General features: G+C 35.0%; 1 protein-coding gene across 2 annotated transcripts; it reads left to right on the plus strand.

Annotated features, from left to right (window-relative positions):
• The first annotated feature begins 1,063 nt into the window (after nucleotides 1–1,063).
• LOC140777727 (uncharacterized) lies at nucleotides 1,064–21,205 on the plus strand. Of its 2 annotated transcripts, XM_073122049.1 has the most exons (19): nucleotides 1,119–1,160; nucleotides 1,563–1,665; nucleotides 1,963–2,146; nucleotides 5,922–6,161; nucleotides 7,769–7,915; nucleotides 8,959–9,037; nucleotides 10,394–10,577; nucleotides 12,368–12,433; nucleotides 13,076–13,315; nucleotides 15,554–15,760; nucleotides 15,871–16,174; nucleotides 16,249–16,408; nucleotides 16,513–16,621; nucleotides 17,818–17,953; nucleotides 18,102–18,157; nucleotides 18,239–18,538; nucleotides 18,613–18,738; nucleotides 19,555–20,253; nucleotides 20,829–21,205. In XM_073122049.1, the coding sequence occupies exons 3-19, from the start codon at nucleotides 2,014–2,016 to the stop codon at nucleotides 20,997–20,999; spliced, it is 3,357 nt and encodes a 1,118-aa protein (XP_072978150.1). In that variant the 5' UTR covers nucleotides 1,119–1,160; nucleotides 1,563–1,665; nucleotides 1,963–2,013; the 3' UTR covers nucleotides 21,000–21,205. The 2 variants fall into 2 exon arrangements, with proteins under 2 accessions (XP_072978149.1, XP_072978150.1); XM_073122048.1 differs by lacking the exon at nucleotides 1,563–1,665 and having other exon boundaries at nucleotides 1,064–1,160.
• The last annotated feature ends 66 nt before the right edge of the window (nucleotides 21,206–21,271 follow it).

Consider the following 21,271-nt stretch of genomic DNA (forward strand, 5'->3'; position numbering starts at 1 on the left):
TCCAAAACTGTAACAGAGCTCTAAAATGCAATACTTGCACTGCCATTACCAATTGATTAAGTGTCAAAAGAGGATCCCAATTCTCAACTAGTAATCAGCACTAATACTCGAGAAGCAAAAGAGAAGACAACTTAAACTTCTGGTAGATGCTAAAGTAAAGCACTAAAAGTCATCTAACATGCAGTAAATGAGCCAACTTAATTGTCAGAATGCAGCTAATGCTACCAAATTCTACATCCAATCCTAGAAAAAGAATCTTCTCCAAAATCTGGGTCTTGCTCAACAAACAATCAAACATTATATCCAAGAATTTTATAATATCTTATGCTAATATCATATGCTAGAGGAAGGTCAGCTAGATTTGCTTTTTGTTTTTCTTTTCAAATAAAAATCACTACATTTATCAGCAGATATTTTTTGAAAGAGCTTATCAAACCTCATACTAAACACTTTTGATGCTAGTCCTATGGATTAAAAAAATAAAATAAAATTGTTTGACAAACTAATATTGAATACAAGATATGTGTCTCTTTCAACACAGGGGAATAAAAATATAAGGGTTAATTATGTTTGACCCTCTCGAACTACCATTCTATATAATTTTCACCCTTTTGTTAAAAAAAAAGTGGACACATATAACTCTTGAGTTATTTAAATGCATCACTAAGCTTTTTTTTTTTTTCATAAATTATTCTTTAATTTTTTTTAAAATTTTAGCTAAAATGCTACCTTTTCTTTTCGTTTCCTATTAGAACTAGATTTAAAAAAAATTAGATAAGATCAATTTAGAGTATAATATTTGGAGAAATGTGAGTCAACTGAAGGAGAAAATAAAGAGATACAGAAGGAATAGGAGAGAATTTTTTGTCTCTTAATTGAGTTAGTCAAAGTAGATTATTTCTATCAAAATATTTAGTAAGATATTAACGCTTATCCATAGATTTAATAATATAGGGGTGCATCTGTTATTTTTGTTTCTTGACGGTTGAAAATAATATAAAACGATAGTCGAGGAGTTTAAATGTAAAAAACCCAAAATAAAATTAATCTAATAATTTATTTTAATTTATTTGCCGAACCAAACGAGGGAGGAATAGGCTGCCCTCCTCAGGATTCGGTCAGAGATCACACTCCACTGGGAATTGCTTCCGCTCTTTCAGGTAATCCCTTCGTTCTTCCCCAATCGAGCCATGCGCTGTGGAAAAAAGTTCTTTTTTTTTTCTTCTTTTAATCTTCCATATATTGGGTTCTTAAATGCATCTAGGTTATTGGTACTGCGATTGATTGTTTTAGTAGAAAAAGCTTGGGTTGTGATGACTTTGGGTAATTCTTGGAATAAGAACTTTGTTTGGAAATTGACTGCCCATTTACCTTGTTATTTCTGTATTTCTCTTTCTTACTCCTTTGTTTGGAAATCTTCCTGGATGTTTTGCTTTCTGAAATGTTAGGTTCTATCGGTTTTAGCACAATTTCTTTTCTTCTTTTGTGTGCTCTTTGGTCTTCCTCTAATCCTCTTCCCCTTATGGACATGCCAAAATGAAAGCATTTGTTTACCGGTGTAGTGTTCGTCAGACATGGATCCCTTTAGCTCCATTATCTCATCATAGTCTTTGTCAGAGCAGTTTCCTCTCATCTTATCCACAGCTGATTCATCCTCCAACTTCTGTAAGTGGTGTAATTCCCTCTTATCTAAGTTTGATACTTGTATTACAAACCTAACAAATTTCTGGACAATGATAAGCATCATTTAAAGCTGGCAACTAGAATTCTTCATATCTGTGGAGGAAGTATTACTAGGATTTTGATTCTCATTGGTATATAGTGAATATAGGAGTTACAATTAGTTGCTTTCTACTTATTAAGGTCACAAAGAAAAAAGCTCTTGATGGGATGGTTGTAAGTCTCAGAATTTTGAAGCTAGTTTCCTGGTAGCAGCTCTAACCATCTTTTATTCCAATGCAGGATATGTATTCGAATAACACTTCATCTTGAAGAGGACAAATATTTACTAGAATGGCATTGCTTTCTTCAGCTGGGCTAGTTTCTCCCTTTAACAATGCTTATAGATTTTGGGAAGATCCATCATTTATCAAGTGGAGAAAGCGTGATGCACATGTGCCATTGCGCTCACATGATACACTCGAAGGTGAGACTGCATTGCTTTCTCAGTATAAATATAGTGTTATCAGTACCTTTTTTAACAAAAGCCAAATAATGGCTCAATTTATTACAAAAACACCAAAATAATATCTACCTGAGATAGATACTCATCTTGTTTACATCACATACACCACAACTAAACTAAGTGTTAGCCAAACTCAAACAAAAAAGTAGTGAGGAAATATATCATCTCACACCCAAACAGAACATCAGAATAGAAGAAAACCATGGATCCCAAAATCGGTCGATCCTGAGTCGGATCGGTCATAACCAATCTCATTCAGACCGGTTTTGGCCATTTTCGGCTGTATCGACTAGAAACAATAATATCGGCTGATTTTTTTTAAAATTCAGGTTTAATCTAAAATGTAACCTAAGAGACATTAATAATTTATGTCATCAACTGTTTTCTTTTTAAAATTTTAATTTTTACTCTATCTATCACACACACTCTCCTCTCACTTTTATACTTCACTGGGTTCATTTGACGGCCGTTCTGGTGAGTTCCTCTGGTTAGTCCACACTTTGATGAACTCGAATGAATTTTTTTTTTCTCATTTTCTTTCCTTCTTTCTCACTCACTTTTTAACTCATTTTTTCATACTGCTATAGAACAACAATGAAGACAAATCTCTTTCTTCATGCTGTTCTGCAGTAATAATTTATGAGTATAAAAAATTGTCTAATTCAAGTCGAAATTTATTATAGTTTTGAGTGAGAGACTTCACTTTCCTAGCCTTCTCAATAGCCGAACTAAAAAAGGCAAACCAGAGAGTTTTTTCTTTAGTTTTTAAAGTTTATATGTGACTAATTTTTATTTCTTATTTTTCTGTTATTTCTTATCCAATACGGGTAGTTGATACTTGATACGATTGATACAATCAATATATATTGTTTTTTCTAACGACCGATCCTGATCTCGATACCGAGTTTCGGATCCTTGAAGAAAAAACATAGTATATTGTTCTTCGGTTCTTCCTTCCATAGACTTGAAGCCTAGCTTTCTTTTGCGGCTCAACTCCTTGAATATTTGCCCAACAAATAAACAGATTTTTAATTTGATGCACCAGCTCAACAGTATAAGCTTAGCACCTGTGTTATTATTTTACCATTGATTTTTACACCTTTTGAGCTAGAGATACTTGATATGATGCAACAGCCCTTTTTAGGGAGTAAGTTTACCGATAGTTACAATGCATCATTCACATGTTGGATTTGGTAATGTAATATTTATAGGTATTACATGCTATATCTATTACTTCATAGCACCCTACTTATCACTTTTGAGCACATGCAATATATGGATTGCAGATTTTGTGACAGCTCTGAACAAAACCGGCGCATTTCGCTTTGTTTTCTCACATATATTGAAAAGTTTATATCAGCTTCAAAGTTTTGGTTGAGAGTAACATGAGACTGTTAAAAAATGGACATGAAAAACTTTCGTTCTCTTTTAATGTATCTTTTTTGGTTTGCACTCCAATTTCCAAAATTTCTAAAATCTAAGATGTAGGTTGCCTTGCTGTTACAATCCCAGCTTGCTTAAGCTTGGCTCATTTACACCCTCTAGATGTGGCCTACCGATGTATCGATCTGATGACGCCATAAATAGGAAAACAAAGCTACACAATTACGTACTCAATTAATTTGAAATTAATAGCGTAGAATGGAAGATGATAGACGGATCATGGGGTGGTCTTCCCTAGCTCTATGGATGCTCCAGCGGCCTGGATCGTCGCAATGGCCTTTGAGGGTAAGAAGAAGAAGAATGGAAGAAGAGAAAGAGAAAAGAGAGAGCAAGAGCCTTGTCGAAGAAATTTTTTAAAGGGATTTATAGAGGGAAGAGTTTTAGTTTAACATGAGTCATCCTGATGAAATTGTGACCACACTCTCACCTAGAGGGAGAAGGAAGAAGCATTGTAGCGCACGTGCACCATATTTTTTAAATATTGCAATTGAGGTTTTCTTGGGCGGAGTTTTAGTGCTTTTAAGGCAATGGATAGGTGAAGTAGTTTATGATTAGGATGTCCTGATGCTACTAGATACAGTAACATGGTCTGTATGATCTCATATTAGTCACCTTAGGAAGTCTTTCAATCTAACCTGAGATTGTTTTCTAATGTTACCAGAGTCATCTAAGAAAGTCACCACAGTGATCTAGAATAAGACTTTACCCTTGACTTTCAAATAGACTTATGTCACTATAAAAAGTTAGAAACGATTTATACCGGGATTGTTCTTTAAATCATACCAAATATTAGTTATAGTTTTCGCTAATATTTTTGTTTAGTAAAAAATGTTATTTGCACGAAATATAGTAATGTACCGAATCATATATTTTGCACATAGAAATATAATAATTAAATTGTACACATAAATATAATAATTAAATTGTACAAATAAATATAATAATAAATTTGCACAGAAAAATACGTGGTATGATACAAAAACACGAAATACTTTATGAACAAATATGTGAATGAACCTACTAATCTAAGTCTAGGTAAAACAACTAAAATTTCTAATATCTAGTCCATGTGCTAAAATTCATCCCTTTAAATAATAAAAAAACATAATTTAAATTTAATTCCTAATAAATTTTTTGAATTTTAAAACTAAATAAATGACTAAAATAGGTTGATTTAAACTCATTGAATTAGGCTGGGCTAAATGGGCTAATTTAAGCCCAAAAGGATTGGGCTGGGTTGTAGTTGGCTTGCAGCCCACCTAGAATCCATTTAAATGAATTGGGCTAAAGGCCTAATCCTTAACACTATTTGGATGGGTCTGCAGGATTTGAAATCTAGACTCGAACCCAAATTTAAGTTGGTCGGCTCGAGCTAAGCTCGAGTCTAACTTTATTGAGAAGAGAGAGAGAGAGAGAGAGAGAGAGAGAGAGAGAGAGAGAGAACCACTGGCGACGACCACCATAGGAGGTCCCCTTCGCCATCGCCACGACCTTCCGACCTCACAGGGTGGAGGAAGGTTGTCGCGGGTAGCCATTGCCGACGATCCTTCTTTCCAAGGCTGACTGCTATTCAAGCCATGAGGGCTCTAAGGGGAGTGTCCACGGTACGAACCTATTGTCGCAAAGCTTCTGGTGAAGGAGCGATAACGACCCAAAGTCGTCGGTCAGCCTGAAGCAAGCCAACAAAGCCACGACATCAAGAAAATTTAAGTATTTATAATCTACCATATTAAACTTACATTAAATTTTAAGGGTGGAAGAGGGCTCACCGATGAGTCGCTTGGTGATCTCCGATTACTCTAGTGGTGCTTCTCTTATTTGATGCTCATGGATCTAATTCCTTAGTTACAGGCATGCTCCTAATGCATGATGCTAATAACTTTCCGTTTATTCCTGAGGAGATAACTTTCCATCACTTCCAGATAATATTTGACCAAAACAGATGAACAAGAGAAGAAACTTCCTTTTTAATATATTGGTCGAAGAAGCCCTAGACCTCAATTATTTGCTTTAAATATGCTAATGTTCTCTATTGAAAAGATACACACAGAAATTGGTTGAGTTAATTTCTTATTCTCAGTAGTGAAAAGCTGTTTTTCATTTGTTAACTGATCTTATAGATTCTTTTATCTATATTTTGTTTGCATTACTCTTGATATCTCATATGTAATTAACGATTATCAGAGTATGCCATTTATATTAGCGAAGAATATTGTTTGAGAAATATTCTTGTGGTTAATGCTCAAAATGTTCTAAAGCTACTTGAGCATGCATTCTTTTTTCTTGTATGTAGGATCTCTTAGGTATTGGTATGAGCGTAGCAATGTGAATTTCATTGATTCTAATTCGGCTGTCTGGAATGATGATGCTGTTATTGGTGCCCTTGAGAGTGCTGTTTCATGGGTGAAGGGGTTACCTTTTATTCAGTCTTTAAGTGGGCATTGGAAGTTCCTTTTGGCTCCTTCTCCTGAAAGTGTTCCTACAGGCTTTTTTAATAGTAACTTTGATGATTCAATATGGAAAACACTGCCAGGTACTTCCATCATGGATTTGACTTTTGATATAAGTCCATGTAAGCATGTTATATTGGCATCTATTATCTGTATTTTCACCTACTTCTGCTTCTTTTTGTATCTTTATATAATTGATTATTTTAGTGTGCAATGGATTGATGAATGGCATGGAAGCTGAATGACATTGAGAATTTTGTTGATTGCTTACAAAAACGCTCCAACTGATTAAAGGCGTGCAGAAAAAGTAAAATGTTAAAAGCCAATAATGCTCCCTTAAGTACCATTGAAATTTCATAAATAACAAGGCACTCATTAAATGCCAAATTTCATGTTATTATAACTGATCTTCATTGACAAAGCTGGAGGAGGTTTACAAAAGTCTAGAATTTTTCCCTTTTGTTTCTTTAAATTCCAGTTGGCTTTAACTTTTTCATCAACTGTTTCTGCATCTGTCAAGTGATATGATATTATGGTATATTCTTGTAATACTCCTCTTTGAATGTCAAATCATTACTACTAATTGTAAAAGGTAAACATATATATCTTTCTGATGGTGGCTATTGAGGCTATGCAACCGCTTAAATGTTTAAGCACTTCGATGAGAAGGATATGCTATGTTGCGTTGTTTTGGAGTCAGACAGTCAACTCCTTTTTATATCTGTTAACCTGTTTACTTTTGCACAAAACTTGGTTGATTTACTATTTTATATAAATGATTTCTTGTAATATTTATGATATATCTTAGGGAATTTTCCAATTATTTTTATTAGGGAATTTACATGTTTAGAGCACTGCATCTTTACTGCACATCATCAGAGGTCATGCAGAATCAGACAAAGTGGATTAAGAAATATGCGGAAATTTTGTTTTCACAACAGATAGACATTAAGGGTGAGATTAGACTAGAATAAGTGAGAGCTATGTTTGCATTACTTGTCTGCACCATCATTATACCCCCCTCTCTCCCTCCTCTTATTCTACTTAGTTTTTCTGATAGGTTTTTTACTTTGTGAAGCTTGAAACCTGTGTTCACGTCCTTCCTTTTGATGGATATGTGTTGATAACCAGCCTATATTTTCTTAGATGTTTATTCTTTGATTCTTATACCCGTAAAACATCTTCTATTTTGTTTAATCTATCATGTCATGTTCAAGCTTTTAATGTTCTGCAGTCCCTGATTTCTGCTCATTAGATGCACAGCAAGCCTAGTTTAACCTAGTTGTTTGAAGTCCCTTTCTATCTGACAAGTATTTGTCTTGATTGGGAGAGTTGTTTGCTTAATTTTTTCTGGAATTGATTTTTTAAGTTGGATTTGCTTGATGAAAAATAAAATCTTCTGTCATGTTATAATTTACTTTGGTTTGGTTAGTCTTTTCTACATGATATTGTTTTACTTTCCTGAAAGCTTTTGTGTGGATTGCCTTTAAAGGTTTTATGTCATAGTCTGTACAATATTCACATATAAGTTGAATCAATAAAGTTTTATTTCATGCAGATATATATTTCATTTACTGTCTTAGAAGTGTTCTTTCTTAAATGATTAAATCTCGACTAAAGCTGGAATATTTACTGTCCCAGTTGCCCCTTCAAGGAATCTTTTTTAACATGTTTGTACATTTTGAAACAGTTCCATCGAATTGGCAAATGCATGGTTTTGACCGTCCAATCTACACAAATATAATTTATCCATTTCCTCTGGATCCTCCACATGTTCCTTCAGACAATCCCACTGGCTGTTATAGGAAATATTTTCGCATTCCAAAAGAATGGAAAGGTAGGTTTATCAAGTATCTTTCTGCTTATATTGGATGTGTCAGATGATCTTACATTGTACAAGTAAAGTATTTCCCAACCTTTTGCTTGAATGCCTCAAACTATGCTAAATTTCATTCATATATTTGACAACTAAAAAAGTGTTCTTTAGTGGAATAGCCAAATGTCTATGTTAAATAACCAGTTGGCCCAAAAGCTTAAACTCTTAAATAATAGATAACAATATATACCGTACCTTGACACACCCCATCATGGAAGGTCCATATACATTGCACATGGACAAAAAATTGATAAGAGGGTCCACGACTTCCATAATGTAATGGATTAGATAATAAAAAATAAGGACTAAATTGGATTAGATGAGGTTTGAATTTATGACCTCTAGAAAAATTGTCTCTAATGTGATGCTAGATATTTAGTTATTGTAAAAGCTTAATATGTTAAAGTAATATGCCAAGTTGCTAATAATGCATATCCTGCTTTAGTAGTTAGTTTAGGATTAAATTGAAGTATAAGGTTGACCATACCATCTCAATTGAGCCACCCTATAAACAATTAGGGAGGATCCAATAAGAATCATGAGGGTTTATGGTACTAGTGAGTTTATCGGTCTTATTATTATTTATTTATTTTTATAACATTTGGTTTGCTTCATTGTGGAGAAAAGTTTAAGCTCATTGCCATCATTTTGATGCTAAAATTTCAGGAAATTCTGGCAGATGTGAGGGTGAAATTACATACATACATATATCCATATACACCTATTTCTTATGAGTTCATTTTGAAATTGAATCTTATGATTACTTGTTAAGAAAGATTAATTACTTATTATATTAATATATAAAGTACAATTCATACCTCTGGAAGGTACTTCTCATGTTTTGTCGCCTATTGCGATGAAAATGTTCTACTGTTGATTATTGCCTGTATCTAAACTCCACTTATATTGTGTTTGTCTTTCTGTTGTTGCTTTAGTAGTAGTTTATTTTGACACGTGCTTGTCGTAATTGGTTACTCTTTTGACTGAAAAGATGAATGTGATAGGTCGCAGGATTCTCTTGCATTTTGAAGCTGTTGATTCTGCATTTCTTGCTTGGGTAAATGGAACACTCGTAGGATATAGGTAAGTACCTATGCTTGTCTGTCAATCATCTTACTATAACATTGAGAATTTGAGATTTCCTGCATTCGTTGTTTATTATGAATATTAAATTATCTTGTATTATCATATCCTGGATATATACAGCTACTTTATGCAATGTCAGGTATTCTACTTTTTGTAGCTTCAACCATTGAACTGCTTATCTAAAATGGGGGGTTTTTTCTTCTCTTTCAAGTTTCAACGTAATTGGGCAGCAGAAAGTTGTCAATTGAAGCAATGGCGAGATAATTGTTGAGGATTGCCAAACCAAAATCATAGAATGACTAGTGTATATTGGATCAATATAGGGTATCAGTAGGATATCACAGTGTAAACTGCTATATCCCATATACTGAGATTGCATTACACTATTGGATGTGTACAGAATTATCGATATGTATCACTTCATATAGAACCTTCCAACGAGATAGTGCTTTTCCATCTCTCAAAATGGAATCTGTTTTAGATCAATTCGATCATGAATTGTTCCTTCTATATTGACACTGCAATTAAACTTCTACTATCTTTCAGTATAGCTGAAAGTGCACAAGCCAGAAAACATCTTCATTTGGGGTAGGGTTGAAACCAAAATCAAACCTGAAATTCAAAACATGCTTATCAACAGTTTCTCATCCCAGGCTCCCTGCCGTACCCTTATCCATCACATTTACGTACTTCATTTCTTCAACTCTTTTCTCCTTTCTGAATTCTTCTTTTTCCTCCTTTTTTTTTCATTTTATTTACTTAAATTTGGGTATGGTAAAACTCACTAGCACTCCCAACCTCAAATATCATTCTGTGTTACTTCATTGATATGTATAATAACATATTTGTTAATATACTGTCTTTTATATAGTAGAAGCTACTATGTCATGCTTACATCTCCACTAATTTATATAGCTGATAAAAATTCGGCCATCCTAGTGCTTGAGGCTCCAGCCAATGCTTTATGAAGAATCTGTTTCTGTGGTGTGAACAAATACTCACATGGTGCACTGAGCAAGATTTACCATCTAACTAGGTGATACCTAAAGTGGATTTGTGTATAGTTTCTCTAACAAGGTGACTTGCCTACCTACTACAACCATATAAATACACATCTTCGGTGCTGCTGCTGCCTAAATGTATCTGTTTAACTTAATGATTTCTTCTTATTTGTCAGAAGTACCTCTATTGCGTAACTGATACATATGATACTCCTATTCCATTAATTTCCTGGGGTGTTAGCAAAGTAATCTGAAAAAGATGCTGAGACGGCCCTGTTCAGTTCTCTAATAAAAGTTACAAGTGTCATCTAGACAATAAAGTATTAAACTCCAGTATTATGTGCTAATGCAGCCAGGACAGTAGGCTTCCTGCTGAGTTTGAAATAACTGATTGCTGCCATCCTTGTGATTCGGACGAGGAAAATGTTCTTGCTGTTCAAGTAATGAGATGGAGTGATGGTTCCTATCTAGAGGATCAGGACCACTGGTGGCTATCTGGTATTCATCGAGATGTGCTTCTTCTCTCAAAGCCACAGGTTCTTTTATTAAAACTCCCTTGCGATTTCACACTGATATATATATGTGTGTATATATATATATATATATATATAACCATGTCCATTGTATATCACTTTTATCTGCTCTGTCTGAAAAAATTAGTGACCGTTTTTGGTTCTTCTTGAGAGCATCGATCATCTATTTTTTTCACAAGACTTGAAAACACCTACATGTCCAGGTTGCGTTCATAGCTAGTTCGCCACTATAATGGTCTTGGTTCCTTAGATAACTGAAGGTAAGCTTGCTATGTATTTTTTTAAAAGGTAATAGGACTAACAGTGCATGTTGTGCTGCCATATATACCATTTTTGGTGCACCACATGATAGGTTCTGACCCGACAGGACCCTATTAAGCAATACCACAGCAGGATAATGATGGAAATAAAGAACACAAATCCTAGCCCCTTGGCTAGGCTTGAGAGAGAAGAGATAAGATAAGAGAATAAAATACTTTTATTACTTGCCCTAACTCACATAAATCAATCTATATATAATCTCTCAATCAGACTAGTCGCTTAAGAAAAGAAAATAAGTCAAACCCTAATCAAACTCTAAAATAAATCAATTTAGTGTCTACTGGACGTTTGAATGGCTCCCAGGCCGTTAGAATGCATTGGGAGTTTTTCCAAGCGAATTAGATTGGTGTTCGAATGCTCCCAGAAGACCTTTTGCTCTTGGGAGATGGCATTCGAACACCGGACTAATCTTTCAAACGCTTGGCCCAGGAATAGCTTCCTTTGCTGCTTGTGCCTCCTCTGCTCCTTCACTAATTGTTTGGCATTGCCTTCGCTGATAAATAGACTGGAATAGAGTGATTAGACCTCCATTCCTATCACTCCCTTCCCCTTGAAGGCAAACTAGCCCTCAAGGTTCCAATGTAGAAGCAACAACTTTAGCTAAATTTTTTTTCACATAGCATTCTTCAATGACAATTCTTCCCTTATGACTATGACACTGCATAATGTCCACACCATTTGACCTAGATCCCATAAGTTTTGCCGCAGCTATTGGTGGTTCGATTAGAGTCGCTTCCATCCTCATCATCAAAAATGCCCTTGCTTTATGACTTATCATCCATTGCATCGAGTTCATTTGCCCTATTCGAAGGCCTACCCTATATCCCCTCGCAATTGGTATTTCTTCCCCGCTATCTCAAACTTTATTGTTCCCAAACTTTGCAGCCATTTGCACAATAGAAATTCTCAATACCTAAAAGTTTCTAATTTCTTTTATGTAACTTAGTTTCATAGCGTCTAAATGATAGATAGCAGAAGCAATATTTATTTTGCAATATCACACTAGCACTTCAGAATTTTGAGAGTGCGATTTCATATCTTGTGCACCTCCAGTATTCTATTTTCTATCAGTTGTGCATAATGCATGTATTTTTTTGTTTCCATTGCATAAATGATATCGCATCAGTAATTTGGACACCATTTCTGTTAGCAAACTACTTTTTAAAAAAAAAAAAAAAAATCCTGTTTTGTAAATTTACCATGTAAATACATTCTCTTTGTTTCCATGTCAGGTGCTTGTGATTAACAAAGGATTGAGCCTATAGGTAGTATATAACCATCCGATGAAAATGTTAATCACAATTTGGACCATTAGAGTCAAGGATAAAATGTATCAGCCATTCCTTATGGCTAAATAAATCATCTCATACTTCTTCTATTGCAGATTGTGAACATATTGCACCTTCTGGCTTCAAGCCTTGATTAACTCTGTACAAGCATTTATGATGGATGAAGGTATTTTTCTTTTGCAGGTGTTTATTACAGATTATTTTTTCAGAGCAAGCCTGTACGAAAGTTTTCTTATGGCTGATGTGCAGGTAAAACATCTCCAAACTGAAGGAAACTTCACTTGAGTTCAGGATAATTGTAACAAGTCAAACCTTGGTCTTCAGAATTTGTTCTTTTAAATTGTTGTCAGTGAATGTGCACATATAGTTTCATTAAAATGCTTAAGAAACATCTTTACATAAATAGAACCGTGAGAGTATAAAGTGTCACTGTGAAAGAGAGAGAGAATCAGCTACACATTTGCATCACAATTTTGAACATATTTTTGGCCAGAAGGCCCTTCATATGGTAATGGGTTTACTAGAAATTTTCGATCAACTTTTTATTGTTGAATGTTTTCAACCCCATCTTTTGAGGTCTTAGTTTACCCTCTAACCTTTCTTAAGCTGCTAGTGTACATGCTATGAGATGATTTGAATAGTCACTCCAAAACATGTTGCCTTATAAATAAATTACTCGTGATCTTTCATTCTATTGAGTTCATATATATTATCTATCAAGTTCATTAGTTATCATGCACTTTAAATTCAGCTTTGTAGTAATAGCCGACAGTAACATATCTAAATGTTTAAACATGAGGAGAAGACAATTAATGTGAGGAAACACAATTATGTTTAAACCCTGTTCTCTAGTGCACTTTGCTCATAAAATTTTACCTGCCATATGTTCAGGTTGAGGTGAAGATTGATGCATTAAAGGACAGTTTTGAAGATGTTTCCAGCATATCAATTGAAGCTTCACTGTATGACAATGCAGGATGGTATGATGCAGCCACCAATGAATGCAAGGATATGAATTCATTTAAGGTGGTAAATATGAAGCTGAAGTCACCACCAACTGGAAGTCTTGGATTTCAAGGTATCCAACTGGAGGGGAAACTAGAAAGGCCAAAGCTTTGGTCCAGTGAACATGTGAGGAATCTAAACATAGAAAAAATTGAAACTTACATAACTTATTTGTACTTTATGGCAGCAGGCAGTGTATCATTAGGATTGCCATTTTGTGGCATGAGGATTCACCATTGCAATATATGCCATGCTGACATTAAATCTGAAATATTAAATAAGTTTACTGCATTTTAACATAAAAAGACACTAACCTTATATTTCTTTGCTTTTGTTCATGTATGCTTCCCATTTTCTATGGAAAATTCCCAATGGGACAATCTGGTTTTTAGTTTTTAAAAAGATTTAAATCTTGTTTAGAGATATTTGTATGGCTAAAATTGAAGATAAATTTACAAGATGTACCCGTCAACTGTCTTTAACTTGACTTATTAATTTGAAGTTTTAAACCTTCTAATTTGTGTGAACAAATTTGCATAAATTTCAATATTCCAATTAGATCAAATACCAGTCCAAATTTTAAAATATATGTATACAACATCCATTTAGAGGTATATCTATATAATGTAGCCTTTAATAATCATCATCTAGCTCAGAGGAGCACATCAGAAGATTCAGAACCTTCAAGATGCCTTCCTAGAGATGATCTGCTCAAGAAGACTATCTACTCAAAGCAGTCCAAGCTACTATATAACTCGATGTCTCTCTCCTCTTATATCATCTTAAGTTTATATGCTTCCTGAGTTCTTGTACTAGCACCAATTTCAGCCTTCGCTATGCAAGCCTCTTCTTAAAAGAATATATATGTTTATCAAATTTCTTTATTTTTTCCTCTTTCTGTGTAGTAGTATATTCACAAATAAAGACTGTTATTAGAGTCATTAGGTATGAAATAGATGTAAGAACCAAGTGCATAAATACACCCTTAAAATGGCTCTCACTCTTCAATTTACCCAGTGACAAATACAATTTAAAATAAAGAACAGCAATAATTGTGACTAATATTGCTCAAAATATGTCCTTTTGATGCAATTAGAAGTGTCCGTATTGCTTCTGTTGTATACCATCCATATCTAGAGACAAAAGTATGTATATTTGGCAAAACAGAGGAAAGCCATTAACTGTAGTTTCTGTTCTCTGTCTTCTCCTAAATTATTTTTGGCTCCCTAGCAGTGGAAAGAATGAAGATCTCATCCTTATATGTAATTGAGCATTTGTATTTTAATTTGTAGACCTGAGGACATCAACTAAATGGAAACCTCTATGATCAGTATATGTCATTGCACAAAGACAGATCACATGTATTTTATGGTTATGTAGAAAATTGGAATCTCATTCTGTCTTTAACATTCTTATCTTTTTCTCATTAGATGCCTCTTAAGGATAACATACCCAAGGTGAATGACATGCTACTAACATTCAATAACCTAACATATTCTGCTGTCTGGATTATTTGTTGAACAAGCAAAGGGATTGTGCCCTACTGTTTGCCATGTGCATGCTTAGTGGAATGAAGAGTTTGATCAATTAACCCGAGTGTTACAAAAGGAACTCTGCAATAGTAATTTCTGTTCTCTGATGCATTACATAATACAGATCATAGTCTAACATTTAGTCATATTTTTGGTGTTGCATATTTTCCGCAAAAAATTAGATTGAAGATAAACTTTGAACACAGATATCCAATAGGATAATTTTTTTTTCTTGTGATATCATTTAAAAGTTATTATAACTTCATGGAACTGCAGGATGTTCTCTCTACTTGCTGGTGTCTTATTGCAATGCTTTCTACTAGATGTAAGAAAAAATTGTCAATCAAAAGCAAATGCAGTTGAAGTTTATCAGATAATAATTTTTTAGTTATGAGGCAATTCTGGTCTTTTCCATTGGAAGGCAATCAAAACCAGAGCATATTTATGAGTTTTTCCTTAGATACCTTGGAGTCTCAATCTTCCATTAGAAGTACCAGAGGCAATAAGAAGATATGATATATGAGAAGGTAGGTTCATATTGCAGAGTTCATTAATGAAAATCAGTATTTAATTATGGAATATTCAATGAAATTGGAAATGCTATAGTAAGGTTTTTCAGTTGTAAAATTGCTTTAGGCACTTAACAATTGAAAAACATGTATTTTCTTGAGAGTTTAGCCCTCTGATTAGTAGCATTTATTTGAGGTCCATTATTTGTTCTTAACTGACAAGAGGTTGTATCTCTGTACTAGATGTGTCTTGTCTTTCATAAATCTGTCATAAAAAAACCCAACAGAGATTTCTCATTGATTCATGATCTTTCCTTAAACAGCCAAATTTGTATACTCTCGTCATCCTCCTCAAAGATGCAGCTGGGAAACTACTTGAGTGTGAATCGTGCCAAGTAGGCATACGACAAGTATCTCGAGCGCATAAGCAGATGCTCATTAATGGACTTCCTGTTATAATACATGGTGTCAATAGACATGAGCATCATCCACGTTTAGGAAAGACAAATTTGGAAGCATGTATGATTAAGGTCATTCTCTTAACTTGTATATTCTTTCTCAGATAGTATTGTTTATGAGAAACAAGTTGCAAAACAGATAGTTTTTTTATTTATTGACATTGTCATCTATGTATCTGTAGGACTTGGTTTTAATGAAGCAAAATAATATTAATGCTGTGAGAAACAGCCACTACCCCCAGCATCCAAGATGGTATGAATTGTGCGACCTTTTTGGTGTCTACATGGTAGATGAAGCCAATATCGAGACACATGGTTTTGATCTTTCTAGTCATTTCAAACATCCTACATTAGAACCAAGGTGGGCTAGTTCTATGCTGGAACGTGTTATTGGCATGGTAGAGAGGGACAAGAACCATGCGTGCATTATTGCATGGTCTTTAGGAAATGAATCTGGATATGGACCCAATCATTCTGCTCTCTCTGGTAACAACATTTTCTCTTTTGGTGATTTTGTTCCTTCTGACTGCTTGATACCTGACTCTTCCATTCAAATGTAGGATGGATTCGAGGGAAGGATCCATCAAGGCTCTTGCATTATGAAGGAGGTGGATCTAGAACTTCATCAACAGATATCATATGCCCCATGTATATGCGTGTATGCGACATCGTGAAAATTGCCGAAGACCCTAATGAAAATAGACCCCTTATTCTGTGCGAGTATGCTATCCCAGGCAGCATTTACATGTTTCAACAGTGTTGACTTTTTAACCATTTATTTCCTTTTATCTTTTGCAAATACTAAAATGCTATTTCTTGTTAAGGTACTCACATGCAATGGGAAACAGTAATGGAAATATACATGATTACTGGAAGGCTATTGATAGCACTGAGGGGCTTCAGGGAGGTTTCATTTGGGATTGGGTTGATCAGGTTTGCACGTGTTCTCCTTATCTGACATGCTTTAATCATTTAATACTATGCTAAATTACTCATTAGATACATTCATTTAAATGACTTGCAGGTTAATTGGTACATATATATATATATATATATATATATATATATATCATTGAGCTAATGATGAATACTTTAAGAAATTCAGAGTTTCCACTTGCGCTGGCAATTTGAAACAGCCAAGGAAATTGTATTTTTATTAAAGAAGTGGTTGTCGGTGAACAAAATGAGAAACCCTGAATTTCTATTTTAACCACCTTCTGGAACTTGGTAGAATTTTTGGTAGGAATAGGGTGAAGAGGCTTGACTGACAAAAAAATTAGTGAAGGGTGGCCAAAGGAAACTTACCGTAGAGGTGAATCTATCTTCAGAATCATCTAAGTTTTTTTATGAAATTTTACCAGAAAACCTAGCCAACAATTATTTCAAAGTCCTTATACATATTTATGGATACCGATCAAATTAAGTATAACAGCAGTAGTACTTCTGATCTCTATTTCGTAGGTTTCTTGTAGTTTGCACTTCTTCCCCTTGCCTACTTATTCTCCAAGTCAACTATCCAAAGAGCTTTATGCTAATTCATTGCCTGCATATCCTGTAATATAATTTCAAAGGATACGTATGGTGATATGCTATTCCGCATTCCAGCTAATACTCATATAAATATAGAAATCTGTCGGGAGAGAAATTATTGCTTACGGTGGATTTTTTTTGGGTTAATCTATGTCCTTCAAAGTGCGAAAAATTACCTAATAATTAAGAATCAGTTTTATTTTTCCTTTTTGCTTTCTTTTCTTAGATATTGATCTTCTGCTTGATAGTCAAAAAATGTAGGAGACTTTTTAAAGACAGATAAATGTAGTATTGTATTATATTATATATTAATTTTAAGTTCAGAAATCAGTTGTGTTAGTGGTGTCTAACTAGTACAAACTAAGGTCAAGTTGTTGTCATTCTATTACTAAAGACTTCTGCAACTATTATCTGGTCAATTCAAACATGTATTACTACTGAAATTGTATATGTTATTTTAACTCAATATATAACAAACCTTAGTTACTTTACTAGTCTTTCAAAGTCAACTTCTAAACGGCAATTGTAGTATCCTAGTGTCCTGAATTAATGTTCTGTTGTAATAACCTATAACCTATATCAAACCAAGCTTTCATCAGGGCTTACTGAAGGAGGGTAGTGATGGATCAACGTACTGGGCTTATGGTGGTGACTTCGGAGATACACCCAATGATTTGAACTTTTGTTTGAATGGGATAATGTGGCCCGATCGAACACCTCATCCTGCAATACATGGTAATGTAATAGTCACTTATTAATTATTTGATTTTTCTTTTCCCACTAGAATAACCATAAGTTGGAAAAGATTGTATACTATAATTTGTTAGGTATTCCATAATGGGTATCCTTACCCTTGAATTGATTTTCTTTTTTTTCATCCCAGAGGTGAAATATGTTTATCAACCTGTGAAGGTCTTCATATTGGGAAGCATTGTTAAGGTACTCTTTGATCATTGTTCGGAAAGTTTCCTTATTCCTAAAGGAGCAAGATATCTAACAGGATTCCTATGTATTATGCAGATCGAAAATGCACAATATTTTGACACAACGGAAGCAGTAGAGTTTAGTTGGCTCCTCAATGGAGATGGAAGCATCATGGGTTCTGGAATACTCAACCTCCCAATCATAGAACCCCAAAGTAGTCATATTATCAAATTTGAATCATCACCTTGGTATCCTCCCTGGAAATCATGTGCAGCAAAAGAAATATTTTTGACAATAACTGCCAGGTTAAAGCATTCAACACGATGGGCAATGCATGGTCATGTTCTTGCTTCCACTCAACTTAGTTTACCTACCAAAAGTGAATTCAGTCCTAAAGTATGTACTCTTCAATCTTCTTTATATTCAAGGTAGCTATTTCTGGAATTGTCTTACAAGTATGTCCTTTGCAGGTAATCGAGTTGACTAAGAATAGCTCTTTGATTTCTGAGTGTGTTGGTGAATGCGTACTACTTAAAAAACAGAATATCTGGCAGATCAAAGTTAACACTCGTACAGGAACAATTGATAGTTGGAAGGTAATTTTTGACTGATGGCATGCTGAGCATATCTGCGACTGTAGCAACTTACCTTACTAATGGCTTGATGTGATCATCGTATTATATAAAGTTTTCTCATCCAACTCCCACAAGGGAGATTTTGACTAGCAAGCATTGGTCAAGATTTTAGTTAAAGCTGCAAGACAAGACCATAAGACACAAAAAGGTTCACCTACTAGGACTTGAAACTTCCATACTAGGAATGGCGATGTTCTCTGTAGTGGCTATCTCTGGTCTTGCTGGTTGAACTCTTCTGCTGATTGCTTGGTTATTTGAAGAGGTGAAAAGGGGTTGGAGTGCTATAGAGAATGTGGACATTGGAGGTCTAGACTGTCTAAGATGCACTCTGTTGCAACAGTCATTAGGCTGTTAATTTCTTGGATGGAACTCAAACTTCACATGATCATGAGTCTTCCTTTAGTCTTGGTTTTTAGTGGTGTTATCATGAAGGAACTAACAGAAAAAGACTAGTGTACAATGACCTTCATATGTAGAGCCTAATTTGGTTCTGAATGACTCCTTTGACTCATTTCCTTTTATGGTTATAAAAATTTCATTGTGAAACTCTGCAATAACAGGCCCCTCTAAGATTGCTTGGTAAACAATTTTGAGCTATCACCATAACATGTTTTCTGCTATTCTGCATTAATGCCTCTGTTAGATTGATGATTTGGACCCTAAGGCGTGATAGGAAGATTGATCCTTTCACCTTTTTTCCGTTATTCATCTTATCCTTTTCGAGCCATTCATCTTATGAATACTTATTATGCTCACATTTCTCTTGATGGATTACAGGTTGGCGAAAATCTACTTACAGATAGTGGGATATTTCCTTGCTTCTGGCGAGCACCCACGGATAACGACAAAGGAGGAGGTAGCCACAGCTACCTTTCCAAGTGGAAGACAGCTTTCCTTGATAAGATGATGTTTCGTCCTGGCTACTTTTCCATCAAGGAACTGCCAGATAATACTGTTCAGGTGTCAACTGTCTATTATGGTGTTCCACAGAATCAGCTGAAATCTGAGGACCTCAGCAAGTCTAAAAATGCAGATTCCATTCTCTTCAGAGTCGATGTGTCCTACTGGATATATGAATCTGGTGATGTGATTTTTGAATATAAAGTAGACCCAAAGAATGACCTTCCTCCTCTTCCACGTGTCGGCATTGTATTTAGTATAGAGCAGTCACTGAACCATGTTACATGGTATGGAAAAGGACCTTTCGAATGTTATCCAGATAGGAAAGAAGCCGCCCATGTTGGCACCTATGAAAGTAGTGTAGAAGATATGCATGTGCCTTACATTGTTCCTGGTGAGTGTTCTGGTCGAGCAGATGTCAGATGGGTTGCATTTCAAAACAAGGATGGATTTGGCCTTTTTGCTTCCAATTATGGTGCATCCCCACCTATGCAAATGAGTGCAAGTTACTATGGCACTGCAGAGCTTGACAGAGCAACTCATGTACAGGACTTGGTCAAAGGAGATGCTATTGAGGTTCTCTCTCTCTCTCTTTATATATGTATATATATAACATGTACAAATATAAATGCAAGCATTGGTTGACCTATTATTTACAGGTGTACATGTGCCCTTCATGCATGTCTTTATACTTTTGACATACATTCCTAATATGGATTCTGTTGTGTTTTAAATCTCCATGTCAGCTTGCCGAACTTTTGACTTTTCTCTTTTCTTTTTTGGGAGACAGATCTTTTGGCTACTTGCGCAATGAAAATTTTTTTTTCAAGAAAACCTAGTGGTTCTTCCAGCAAAGTGTCATACTAGCCATTGAGAACATCTTTCTTGTCCAACTAGGTTAATGAGTCTGCTTTCAATCAACTATGTTGTCCCTACAGATTTCTACTTAGCAGGACCAGTATCCACTGGTTTCCTTATGCTGATTTCTCTATGGTAGGAAAGATGGCGCATTTCTGTGGACCTGCAACTATATCTTTACATCTCATAAGACCGAAGTTTCGTACACAGAAAAGTTGATACTATTTCATAAATAGAAATGCATTCTTGCTTCTTATTCAGCTGAGATAGGAACTGCAAACTTTTTGTTTCAGGTTCACCTTGACCACAAGCACATGGGAGTTGGCGGGGACGACAGTTGGTCCCCATGTGTGTATGAGCAGTATCTGGTGCCTCCAGTGCCTTACTCGTTCTCTGTAAGACTCTGCCCGCTATTTCCGTCCAGTTCATGCAAGGAGATTTATGGTTCCCGAATAGCGCAGTGACATCTTTATTGCCGGTGTTCTTTCACAAGCTGAGGAAACATTGAAATTGGAAACGGTAAACGTGCATGTAACATGATTGTCTTGCTTCTTGGTCTATGTAGGTTGGGAACTACCAAGGAAAAAAAAATCAAGAAGATAGCATTCTATTGTATAAACCTTTTGAAACAAGATTTGTCAAATCAAATTCCAGGTTTAACTTCATAGTAGTTCTGGTGTTTCTTAGGTACTATGTTGTCATAGTTTAGCAAGTTCTGTATTCTAAATTGTGATTA

This window comes from Typha angustifolia, chromosome 15 (assembly GCF_048772165.1).
Source record: "Typha angustifolia cultivar Huaian chromosome 15, ASM4877216v1, whole genome shotgun sequence".
Lineage (NCBI taxonomy): Eukaryota > Viridiplantae > Streptophyta > Magnoliopsida > Poales > Typhaceae > Typha > Typha angustifolia.

Excerpts from the sequence above, each read along its gene's own strand:
- LOC140777727 (XM_073122048.1), top strand. The coding sequence starts at position 2,014 with ATGGCATTGCTTTCTTCAGCTGGGCTAGTTTCTCCCTTTAACAATGCT. Across the intron at positions 6,162-7,768 it reads AATATGGAAAACACTGCCAG|TTCCATCGAATTGGCAAATG; the intron begins GTACTTCCATCA and ends ATTTTGAAACAG. Across the intron at positions 16,175-16,248 it reads CAATCATTCTGCTCTCTCTG|GATGGATTCGAGGGAAGGAT; the intron begins GTAACAACATTT and ends ATTCAAATGTAG.